This window comes from Buceros rhinoceros, unplaced genomic scaffold (genome assembly GCF_000710305.1).
Source record: "Buceros rhinoceros silvestris isolate BGI_N320 unplaced genomic scaffold, ASM71030v1 scaffold11319, whole genome shotgun sequence".
In the NCBI taxonomy this organism is placed as follows: Eukaryota; Metazoa; Chordata; class Aves; order Bucerotiformes; family Bucerotidae; genus Buceros; species Buceros rhinoceros.
The window spans coordinates 1-12,458 of NW_010429876.1; the positions used below are offsets into that span (position 1 = coordinate 1).

Below are 12,458 nucleotides of genomic sequence, written 5' to 3' on the forward strand. Positions count from 1 at the left end.
ATTTTTTTTCTTAAGACGACATGTCCATAGCGGGGTGGACAGAGATGCTGGCATAGAATGAAAGGACACTTGTTGGGATATTCCTCCCTAGAGCCCAGCAAGCCGAAGGATTCACGCTGTAGCCAGACAAAATTCCACAAGAGATGTCTCCTGGGGCTTGTCTCAAGGCCGATGATTGACTTACTGTAGGTCCGCTGTGACATTAGTGTGTTTTTCCTTGGTTCTCCCCAGTAACAAGCAGCCCCTGCGGCTCCGTCTGCACTGCGAGCAGGTGACCGTCCCTCACAGGGACCCCTGTGGCCATGTCCACACGTTGTGGCGTGGGTTCGTGCTGCGCGGAGCATACCACGCAGCAGCCTTATCGCAGGTGCATCTGGGCACCGTGTCTCTGCTGCGGGCGGTCAGGAGTCTGCCATGACGTGAAACCATGCGGGAACCAACGTGCACCGCAGCCTCCTCACGACGTGGCCACTCCGACAAAGTCTGAGGTGGGCAGGCTGTGACCCCATGGTGATGAGTCCAGAACTGTGCAGCAGCGCTCACAGTTTCCTGATGGTTCAAATTGAAGTTTCGTTACTGCCGCTGTTGGTGAGAAGAAGTAACCATGCAGGTTTAGGGTTAAACAGGCACCGGAAAACCACCCACACCCAAACCCACCCAAATCCGCCTATATCCTTCTCAGGAAGAGCTCCTGCTCTGTGAAGTTACCATGCCTTGCCAATCCAGCGCTTGCAAAGGGGGATGCTGCCCTGGAGGCGAAGACCAGGTGGGAGAAACAAATCCAGGCAGTGGACAAGAGACGCTCTCTTCAGAGGGAGCTCTACAGAGGGCTTGTATTTGAGTAACGCTTAGGTGAAGATGCAAGCGATCATGTGCTTCACGCGATCTGCTGTCCCACAGCAGAGTTTTCCATTGTGCACAAGGTGTGGAGATAGATAAAACAGTGGCTTAGTACAAGTTGGCTGGTTATTCTGCAGTAATTACTGTACTACCTGGTAGCAGCAGTTACTGCACGTTAAAGACATCTGTTTCCTGGCTAACCAGGATACATTCCGCCACACATTCTTTGCCAGCAACCAAAGATGTACTTCTGTAGTGAGCTGAGAACGGCCTGTGCACCCAGACAACACGGGTGTCTACAGCATGGTGGGACCATGTCACAGGTAAAGCCAGCTGAGAGATTCTTCTCTTGGTTTGGAGAGTGAATGAGACTATTGTCTGTGATAATAAAAAATGAGTCTATATGTGTAAAACATTTGTGCAGACTTTACATATGGCTGTTGTCCTCATTTTAAATGCAAGAATGATGATGAATAACGAGGTTTCTTAGAATTCCCTTTGACTGAGACCTTGCTCAGCCTTTTGTTAATGTTTGATTTAGTTTGTGATGGCAGGGATGGATCATGATCGCCGTGCAGCAGGTGGGAGTGGCACACCTGGTAATTCGTGGTCAGTAGCTTGACATCGCACTTTCTTTGCAGCCTGTGGATGTCCTACCCCAGCAATGGCTTCCCTCTGCCCAGCTGGACACCCACCTCATGCTCCCCCCTGGTCTAGTGCATTTCCACACCAAAACACTGGGTTTCTCAGGGGTCCTTTTCATTGGGGGGCCCATCCTCCTCCATGCTAGCTGCCAGGACCTGCAGTACCAGGTATTGGCCTGGTACTGCACCCCATTAGTGACATTAGTGATAGGTCCCTAATGGCCCCAAACACTGTCCCTGCTGTGAGAGGGGAAGATAGGTGAAAAACAGAGGGGAAACCAAATGTCCAATGGGGTTAAAGGTGAGCGGTTGGGGGCACAGAAGCAGGAGGTAGCCCCATGCAGAGCAACCCTGAGGGCACACATGGCTCTCAGGCCCACAAGCGGGCATTGCTAAGCTATCCCAGATGCCTGGCAGTGGAAAAAGCCCATCCTTGTTCTGGTGATGTGTGTAGTCAAGAAGGGCTGGGGAAGGTGATCACCTCGTCAGCTCACCAGGTAGGGAGGGGATAGATAATTCGTGTGTATGTGGGAGCCAGTTTGCTGAGAGCAGGGGGTACCATGCCAAGTTCAGCAAGTCCTGCGGCGAGGTGATGGGGCAGAGCTAGGTTGGTCTAGTCCACAGCATGCCAGTAACACATCAACTTGCTAACTGAGAACATGCTGGGGTCAACCAGTGACGGCTGTCTGTCATGGCACCTTCCCCAAGGTATCTATTTTGGCCTTCTCATTGGTGAAACACCATGACCTCGTATGGACATCCCATCAGGCCAGTCACTGGTGAAGGACTCTGGTCCAGTCACCAGGTGAAATCCTTGCTCATGTGGGAGTTTGGGTCTGGAAAGTAGAGAGAGAGACCAGAGCCACGGGTGGTGTGCCAGGACAACCTGATACGGCACTTACTCTGAGTCTGAGGTGTCAGCATGTCCTGTTCCCACATGGACGTTCATGGCCATGCCGTTGAGCTGGTCTCGAGACTGCTCCCGTCGAGCATTTTTCACTGTCACCCCTGAGTCCGAGGGAGAGCGGACCCCGTCATTTGTCCCCAGGGAAGCAGTCCGGGATGAGATTGTGGTCTGATTGTAATCTGATAGTTTTTCCCGTAGTCGATTCTTCATATTCTTATCCACCAGCGGGGGAGGGTAGGTAACTTTATTTTTTAAGATGCCTGTTATGGAAAAGAGGGGAAAACAAGAATTTTGAAACATATCAGTAATTTCCTTTATCAAGCTGAACACACCCAAGAAGTGACATTTTATATTTCTTCTAGTTTCTCATTTTATTTCAAACCCAAAAGACTAGACTTCAGCAACTACCTAGTAGCTTCCCTTGGCATATTTGGTTACACAGATTGGAGCCACCTGGAAAGTGTTCTTCCCTGATAGAGCTACCATATGAACTAATCAGTGCTCACCAACACCCCAGTCTCCCAGTGTGGCTGTGAGGCCAGGCTGGCTGTGTTACCTTTCCTCTGCTCTGGCTGCTGGTTGTTCTGGTGGGATAGAGGTCTGTTCTCCTTCTGCTGCCCTTCGTTCTCCTTGTCCTGTGGCGTTTCATTGCTGAGGTTCACCTGGTTTTCCCTGTGAAGCTCTACGTTGACCTTGGTCTCGACTTTGAGTTTCTGTTTCCCGTTGGTGTCCTCACCGTCGCTGGCTGTTAAGCACTCTGTGGGCCAATAGGGTTTCACATGATTGGGAAGGGTATCAACTGCAATGCAAAAAAACACTAGCTCGAAAACTACTTTTGGTATGTTTTCTCAACCACTGCCCAGCCCGTCCTGTTGCCCATGGCTGGGGAGTTGTGTGCTGAACCAGAACAATCCTTCAGATGATCCCTGCTGGACTGCACTGCCCTCGGGGTGAAGCGCAGTGACGCCCACAAAACACACCTGGGAGGGAGGCAGGGTGTCCACACTCTTCCTAGAGCAAAGTTGCTGGGTCCATTACAGAGAAGCATGAGGCAAACCTGCCCTCTCAGCTCCCTAGAGCTGGCAATCTCACTGGCTCCTTGGGGAGGTTGGTTTATGAGGGGTGAGGGCACCCAAGGCTCTTTGTGCTGTGTCTGTGCAAAGCACCAGCACACAGCCTGGACATATGTCAGTCCAAGCTGACTTATCTTTAGGACAAGATCAACTATGCCTAGAAATGTCTGCACCCTGCCACACAGTATTGATATTAATGGCCAACGACTCTTTAAGTCCAGGACGTCCCCAACACTACTAAATCCACATGCCTGTATTGCATGAGAACAGGCAGGCATTTCTACTACCTGTCCTCAAAACAACCAGCTTCTTCCTTCCTTCCTTCACATGATACTTTCCTGGCTGGATAGCACTATTTCCAAGTGCTGTGGGAACCTGCCTGAAAAGCCCACTCTGCCTGAGTGCTGTGAGTCACAGATTTGCTCAAGCATCCTTTTACTTGTGCTCAGCCACCCCTGTGAACAAGCTTTGGGAGGAAGAGAGATGTCAAAGCTGGAGACAATGAGGATCTCTGCAGAAGCAAGGCACAGTGATGGGGATCCTGTCTCAGATGTACAGTAGTCTGGTGAACTTGTCCCATCTACTCCAAAGCTATTATATAGAAGCGAATAACCCATTGCTCTCGCCTTGCACTTTGGAGTACCTTTAGGTGTGCTGTGGAGGGGGCCACGTTCATTATTTTTTGAAGTAGATGTGTTCCACTTTTTCTCGGTGTCGAGCCCATCCTCTTCACTGTCTGATGAATGGGAGGAGGCATAAGAGCTGCTGTGTTCATCGAGAGACAGTTCACTGTCAGAGTCTGAATCATGCTCTGCAAACATGGAAAGAGGAAATACACTGATGAGAACGTGGACAGGAGCTGAACAAATCTATCTGACGAGAAGAAAGAAAAGGCAGGCGTCTGGCTCAGGCTATGCTAGGGATGAGCTCTTACACCCAGAATTGTACATAGGATTAATTCACAAGGACTGTGGCATCCACCTAAGTAACCATGGCAAGCACAACCACGTAGCTCAGCTAGCGGGCAGGAGCTGTTACGTGCTTGGCAAGCACAGAACAGAATGGGGACATTTTTTTCCCCATTCGATATGCAGATTGAGATAGGATCTCAATCAGCACAACACACTGGGAAACCAAGCTACCTAGAATTATCAAGTATCTGCAAATGCACTTTAAAAACTTAAAAACTGCTAAAAGGCAAAAGAATTTAATGTCAAGACTCAAATTAAAGGAAATCAGAGAAGAGACACTTCTCACTTCCTTGCACAAACCACACTGCAGTAAAGGAGTTTACTGCCTCAAGGTCTCAAATGTTAAAAGATCTCCAACTAAAAATCAAGAGCAACAGCACATAATTCATGAGAAAGAAAGGGGATGCCAGAAACTGTCAGTAGCTGTGACAGCTGTCAGATTAAAACTGAACCATCACAAGAAGCAGATACATGATATTTCCACTCCAGGATTCCCCAGTAAGGCAAAGCTTGTTGTGCCAAGAGCATAACAAGAATATGAGACAGACCGAGTCAGGCTAACTATTCTACCTCTTACAGAAGCCTTTATACAAGTTCCGAGAAGGAGAAGGTGCACAACTGGGTCAAAGCATTTAGAAATAATTCTTACCATTGGATTTTGATGGATTCCTATGAAAAATGGAGGAATCTGCTTCAGTCTGACCAGCCCTTGCTTGACTTGAGGATCCGCTGAGCTTATGAGCAGCCTCATCCCTTTGTGAATAAAAACAGAGGACAACTTTCTTGGTCACTTTACCATTCTTAACAACAAGGCAGACATACAGATGAGACTGTTCCAGTGAAATGCAGACAGCTAGCCAGCCTGTGCTTGATTGTCAACGTGGTCACAGCAAGACATAGGTCATCCTACTGGAGCTGTCTGCCTTCACCACACTCTGAAAAAGCCCGAAGTTAATAAGCTCAGTTGCACTCCTTGAGACACATCTGATTTTTAACAGGCAAGCAGCACAGCCTGTACAGTCAACACCACAGTTGTCTTAACCGCTGCAGTGGGGGAACGGGTCCCCACTGAAGATGCATGCAAAAGAAAATGCATGAAAGAAATGACAGTCACATAGAACTATTAAGACATGAAACAAGAGGCATTTGAACCAAAACACTTCTGTTTTCCACAAGAGCAAAGAGAAGGGAAAGGCAAGCGCCTGAAAGCCATGCACCTGCCACCTGATTACCTGAGAATATAAGCAAGGTAGCTATTGTGGCTCTTGGCTGACCTGACGGTGCTTTCTAGGGAGACCGTGGATTCCCCAATAGTTGTACGATACATATTTGGCTCCTCTATATACGTGTTGTTACAGTTCAGAGACCGCTGAAGGGAAAAAAAAAAGACACAAAGCAATAGTGAATGATACTACCAGAAGCCCACGTTACCCACAAATGTACTAAGTTCTGAAGGAACCAAGTGGGTTTTGATGCTAAGGAAAAGAAAACTTTGCTCTCAAAAGTTTTAATTAGAATTGTAATAAAAAATTTTGAGAGAGGCCACCAGTAATGTTCGTACAAGTCACTGAAAGAACTCAGACAATTCACTGAATTACGAAAAAGCCACCTCTAAGTTTCTTTTAGGTAATAACTACCAGTAAGAGGATGTTTTTTGCAAGCGTTTTTTCCTTACTGTTAATAATGTAGCTCTTGTTGCAGTGGAATCATCTGGAAGAGGTTTCTTTCCAGTTAAAGAGTTCTTCAAGTGCTTCCTGACTTCTTTGTTAAATACGCAGTGGAAGAAGAAAATGAACAGCCCCTGGGTCATTTTAGAGAGAGGAAGAATAAATGTAAATGATTCATTTGTAGCCCATGATTTCAACGGCAGTGACCATTTTCTGTCTTTGACTGAAAAGGCATTGCTTTATCTCCTAGGACTTCTTCATAATTTGCTTTCAAGTTCAAATGTGCATAAAAGGCTGGGAAAATATACACAACTACATGCTTCTCCCGGATTTACAGAGCAGGGATTGTGGTAGGTGCCACCCTCCCTTGTCATTTGGGAAGAAACTTTCTTCTCAAAATACCCAACACGGACCCCAGTGTCCCACTGGAAGACATTGCAGGGAGTTTCAGGGTTGTACTTGCACTAAGATTTTAGAGCTTTTATGCGGATGAGACAAAATCAATAGCAGCACATAAAAAGTATCATAGCCTTTAGTGAAAATTTCCCCTCTGGAAATGGGGAACTTCCATGGTATATGTCCTTCATACTGTTACTAAGAGAACTCTAGAAAGCCTTGTGAGGCCTGGAGAGATCCTGGGGGCAGAGAGGTCCCAACTTTTGCCCCATAAGTTCCTTGGTTCAGCAACACCTCCTTGTAGGAAAATCACCAAAATCCCCAGCACTGGGCAGCTGCTGGCTGCCAGGAACACACAGCTTTCGCGGGGGGCAGGGGCCATGCACGTGCGTACCTTCAGATGTATGTGCTCTGAGGGAATTCATGCAGCTGCCAAATTGTTATCAGTTTTGGTTGGAGATACAGTATATAGCAGCCAATCACTCAAGAAGTTGCAGCTGTACCAACATCACAAGATGCCTGTGTTCCATGGTTTCAGCCAAAGCAATTCACTTAGAGTAACTTTAAACTTCAAGCTCACTTTCTAAACATTCAATCAAATGTGATCTTAGCTGCCATTAGCACTCTTGGCTTATTCATTAATAAAATTCACATAAATGCCTCTTAAGCATACAAGTTCAAAGAAGGCAATGATGTGAAACTCCACATACCTCTGTGCCTCTCTGGGCATGTTTGGAGAATTCCAGCTGCTGACTTTCCTTGCTCTCGTCAGGTTTATATTTAATTTCATTTTATTTTAGGCTTGTGGAAGCCTGGCTTTACAACCTGAGAAGCTGTATTTACTTCAGAGCATGCCAGCTGCAGTGGCAAAATAACCTTGCTTCAGGCTGGCCTGACTGGTGTGCTTCCTGGGCATGGACCTGCTTTCCAGGGCACCTCTGGAGGAGACCCATCAGACTTCTTTTTCTCTATGGCTGCAATTTGTGGCTGTTGGGCTGCAGATGACAAATGTCCGGCTAGCAGCAGCTGTTTTAATACTGCAGGCACTTGCGGTGACGGCTACTGCCATGCATGGACATATTCAAATTGCGTGAAATAGTCATGAATCTTCATGACTACTTCCACACCAGGTCTCCTACAAATAACTCTTCTGCATCTTCAATCAAAGAGTGTGTGCACTAGCACAGGCAACCCAGTAAAACCCTACTGCAATGAGCTGTATTTGAAAATCATTACTTGATTCATTTCCTTAGATAGTAACTTAATTTGTGAAAGCCTTGAACTTGAAGCCATCCACTCTAGGTGAAAAAAATCAGTCTCTTGTTTGTGGTAGCAACAGAATGACGGTTAACAATGAGCACACAGAAGTCAGCAACAAAGATTTTGTCTCTAGAAAGAGCGAGGTATAATTGCCTACTGTTATTTATCTGTCAGAGGTTACAACAGTAGAGCACTTATCTTCAGAATGACTAAAAGCGAGAGATGCAATTACTCAGTTATGATTCTGGTGAAAAGAAATCTGTCTTTGAGAAAAGAGAGCAAAAATTGCACTTGACAATTTCTGTCCTTGTTAAGTTAGCTCATGTTTAGCAGATTTTTGGAGGTCTGGGTACAGCAGTGTGCTCACCAAGTCTATCACGGACAAGATGCCATCCAACTTACCTGCAGGCAGCTGAAAATGGCAAAGAGATAGTGAAACGTCATGACATCACTGTTCACTGCCATCAGCCCCAGCAGCCACGTTGCACTGATGAGCAGCAAGAGCAGGAACGCCGTTCGCAGCACAGAGCTGTCAAGCAAACACAGACAGGCATTTGCAGTGTGACAGGGTACAAGAGAACGGCCCAACTTCTCCACACAGGCAGCGCCACGTGCCCAGTGATTCGGCAACTGGAATGGTCCTTTGGGAAAATTACGGCAGCGTTCACCAACTCCTCGTTCCCAGCTCTCTCACTGCACTACTCAATGGCTTAGTATATTCAGATAGGAAAAAAGGTGATTTCTTTTAAAGTTAGTTTCCAAAGTTTTCTTCAAACAAACCAGGCTGTTCAGCCTTGTTGACTCTGTGGAAGAGACCTGGGTGGTAAATGGCCACATTCGTCTCATTTCTGTTTGTCAAGTTCACTCTCACATTCCTTCTCAATGTTACAGCCCATGGTTTTGGATCGAGGGCACTCAGGGGAATATTTCTTTTCTTGCTTAAAAACATCATTTCCACAGACGCTTTCAAAAGATGGTCACAATTCTAGTGGCAAAAGTTTTGTATTATGAGTAAAATAGCTGCCATTAAGTAGCAATTATACTCCATTTGTTTAGGGAGATTTAAAAAAGAAACTTAAAAAAATTACCCAACAGCCAGAGCTGAATAAATAGCTAAAAGAAGCCTTTTGAAATCTCCTACAGCTACCTATTTAAAACAAAAAAAAAGGGTCTGTCTTGCCACTAGCTAATCACGTTTCAGTTCACAGGTAAATTCTGAGCTTTGGGCAAAACAGACGTTAATGGGAACAGGCTGCCACAGCAGCTTGGGGAAGTGGCAGGTTGCAGCTTGTGAGGCTTTCTACTCTTTCCACGGGGAGTGGGATGGGGGGAGGCTGGCCCTTGGCATGGGAGCCAAAATGAGTCTCTGCCGCAGCATGGCTGGAAACGCAGGCATTTGTGAGGTGAGACCTTTCTGAGCCATGGGAGACCCAGAACGACGCCTCCCTGGGCATGCCATGGGCAGAGGTCAAGTCACAGTATAGCAGGGAGTATGGTGAAAGATCTGGAAGGACTGTAATGATACCATCCAGAGACCAGACTTTTCCTTCTCCCCTCCCACCTCCTGCCTACACTTGGTGGTGGGGCAGACACAAAGACGAAGGTTTTACACAGCCTCCAAGGGAACCCCAGGAGTAGGTGCTGGTGAAGCAGCTCCAATTGCCTCTACCAATGCCGACTGTCTCCTCCAAATATCTTCTTTATTTCTCACCCCAGCACTTGCTTTTAGGCAATTCTGTCCCTTTATTATTCCTCGCCAGAACTTTTTCTACAGATTTTTGAACCCAAACTTACGTGACTCCAGTTTTTTCAAATGAACGTTGTCTTCGTCTGCACGATGCTTTCATTGCTAGTATAAAGATGACAGTGTTTATCTGGAAGGGAAATTGAGATAACAACATGGACTCTTTCTGCACATTTGTTAGAGGTCAGTTTTCAGTGAAAGTGAAATTTTTATCCTAAAATGGTTCTTCATGCCAAAAATATTTTTCCTTCATTTTACAGGGCTCCAAGTTCCAAGATTCACATCCTTTCAAGCCAACATAGTCAAGAACATCCCGGGACTTGATCTGGATGAAACCCAGTAAGATGGCCCTATGCAAAGAGTTTTGAGTGAGGGATAAAACCTCAAGTATGCCTGTCCTTGTCCAGACCAGAGTCCACTCAGCTCAGCATCTTGTTTCAGCTGGCCAAACCAGAACATAAGAATATAGTAACAGAGCGAGCATATAGTGATAATTCCTCTGAATACTCCTCCAGCCTCTGCTGATGTCCACAGCTGGGATGTACTAGGTGGTCTGGTGAGTTTTGTTCTTGATCACTCATAGTGAATATCAACACTGTGAATTTGTCTGTTTCTGGGAGTTTTTAACTTATTGCAGAGAAACAATTCAGCTCGTTTGTTTGTTCTGAATCGCTCACCTCCTGTTACTGCTTGTGTTGGAAAAGAGACTGACCAGTTGGCTCTGCAGTGGTTTTCTCCGGACCACCACACCATTACAGGCTCCTTTCTCCCCTTTCCTCTGCAACTTTCTCTTCTCTAGTCCACTTAGTTGGTCCTCCAGGAGGGGTTGTCCTTGTCTCTGATGACTCGTGACCCCAGTCTGCACTGCTTCAAGGTCTACCTCATACCTTTTGCAATGAGGCCAGAACTACACTTTGTATTCAAGGTAAGAGTCACACCATGAATATTTATCTTTTGATGCTCTGTTACTGAGGAAAACTAAGGGAGAAGTTGAGCACCAGCACTCTCTTTTAAATTCCTGAAATTGGAATTCTGTAATATTCCTTTGGGACTTTTGGATAAAGTGACTTGCAATGGCTATTTCTGTTGATTTATTTAATAAGGTCATTGACCAACCCTTCAAACATGGAACAAAGCAAATGGAAAAAAACAATAGGTTTGTAGTCGTACAGCCATTGCTCCACGATCCAAAGCGATCTCTGCCCTGGCAAGCAGCACTCTGACTTCCAGGAGCTTAGCTCATGTCTTATCTGTTTAAGCAGAAGAGGTGAGCTGAGTACATTGGCTTCAAATGTAAAGAATGCAGTTGCTCCGTGTTATGACTACTGTTTGACAAAACATCACAGGAAAGGTAGCAGCAAGAGACAGCTCCACGTCAGCTCCACCATACTTACAACTACAACAATTACGATGGGCCCAGCAAAACTCCAGATAAGAGTGTCGTGAACGGACAACCAGCAGAAATCAGGGTTCCCATAGCCTTGTGGATCCAGACCAACGGCAAGCCCTGGGTCACAAAATGGAGTGAAAGTACATCAGAAAGGTGCTGCTGGGATCATCTATATAACCAGGCACGTTTTCAAATCACTGTCTGACAAACAAAATGATAATGGCAAAATGTGTTCAACAGGACAGTCTGGGAAGTCAAAATCACGGAAAATACTGAAAAAAAACTTCTGTAAATCAAAACCTTTACGCTGGACACTCCATATCAAACGATACTACAGGGTTTGACTACCAGAACAAAACTCAGCTGCATAAAAATGACAATAAATGCAAGTCTCAAATAAACTCTGTTTCAGCACAGTTTTATAGTCAAACCCGCACAGTGTGATGAAGCCTTGAGGGTGACTGACATGTTGAGGAATTTCAATAAGCCTCTGCAGCAGAATGACATGAATCATAACTGAGGAGATGTCTATAACACAAAAAAAAAAAAAAAGAAAAAAAAAGTGCATTCTTGACTGCAGTGAGTTTTCTCTCACTAAAATAACACCAGAGACAGAGGGACCTGGGAACTGACAGGAGTTAACCACGTGAGCTAAGGTGAGATTCATTTTGAGCTGCCCTCCCAGGTACCTCGCCTTGCTTTCAGCACTGTTTGAAATGGAATTTGCTAATGTCCCCAAGGCAATTGGCTTAAGAACACACCTTTTATTGTTTTATTTTTCAAAGCCTGGACAATTCCGAGGGAGTCTCTGACTCCAAATTCCAGCTGCTGATTTACAGTGCTGCCTGATTTGGTAACCTACACCTCGCTCATATGGCAACAGAGTTGGATTGCTCCCTTGAACTCCAAAATCATAAAATCATTTTGGTTGGAAAAGACCTTTAAGATCATCAAGTCCAACTGTTAACCTAACACTGTTGAGTCCACCACTAAACCTTGTCCCAAGCACATCTTTTAAATACCACCAGGGATGTTAACACAACCATTTCCCTGGGCAGCCTGTTCCAGTGCTTGACAACCCTTTCTGCACAGAAACTTTTCCTAATACCCACCCTAAACCTCCCCTGGAGCAACTTGAGGCCATTTCCTCTCATCCTATCAGTTGTGATTTGGGAGAAGAGACTAACACCCACCTCGCTACAAAATCCTAGTAGCTGTAGTAGGTAGTAGGTAGTTGTAGAGAGTGAAAAGGGCTCCCTGAGGCCTCCTTTTCTTCAAGCTAAACAAGCCCGGGACTTGTTCTCTAGACTCTTAACCAGCTTCATTGCCCTCCTCTGGACACATTCCAGCACCTCAAAGTCCTTCTTGAAGTGAAGGGACCCAAAACTGGACACAGGATTCCAGGTGTGGCCTCACCAGTGTCAAGTACAGGGGGACAATCACTGCCCTGCTCCTGCTGGCCACACTATTGCTGATACAAGCCAGGATTCCGTTGGCTTTCTTGGCTGCTTGGGCACACTGCTGGCTCATGTTCAATCGGCTGTCGACCAGCACCCCCAGGGCCTT

General features: G+C 46.1%; 1 protein-coding gene across 1 annotated transcript in view; it reads right to left on the bottom strand.

Annotated features, from left to right (window-relative positions):
* Window positions 1–557: 557 nt before the first annotated feature.
* Window positions 558–12,458, bottom strand: part of CELSR1 (cadherin, EGF LAG seven-pass G-type receptor 1) — a gene marked incomplete at its 5' end in the record, with an annotated part of 176,113 nt that continues 164,212 nt past the window's right edge. Inside the window, 10 exons of the mRNA XM_010142837.1 lie at window positions 558–582; window positions 2,387–2,651; window positions 2,948–3,190; window positions 4,108–4,275; window positions 5,085–5,188; window positions 5,710–5,804; window positions 6,111–6,236; window positions 8,161–8,287; window positions 9,553–9,632; window positions 10,897–11,009. Coding sequence (XP_010141139.1) covers window positions 558–582; window positions 2,387–2,651; window positions 2,948–3,190; window positions 4,108–4,275; window positions 5,085–5,188; window positions 5,710–5,804; window positions 6,111–6,236; window positions 8,161–8,287; window positions 9,553–9,632; window positions 10,897–11,009 — 1,346 coding nt within the window. The remainder of the gene's footprint in view (window positions 583–2,386; window positions 2,652–2,947; window positions 3,191–4,107; window positions 4,276–5,084; window positions 5,189–5,709; window positions 5,805–6,110; window positions 6,237–8,160; window positions 8,288–9,552; window positions 9,633–10,896; window positions 11,010–12,458) is intronic.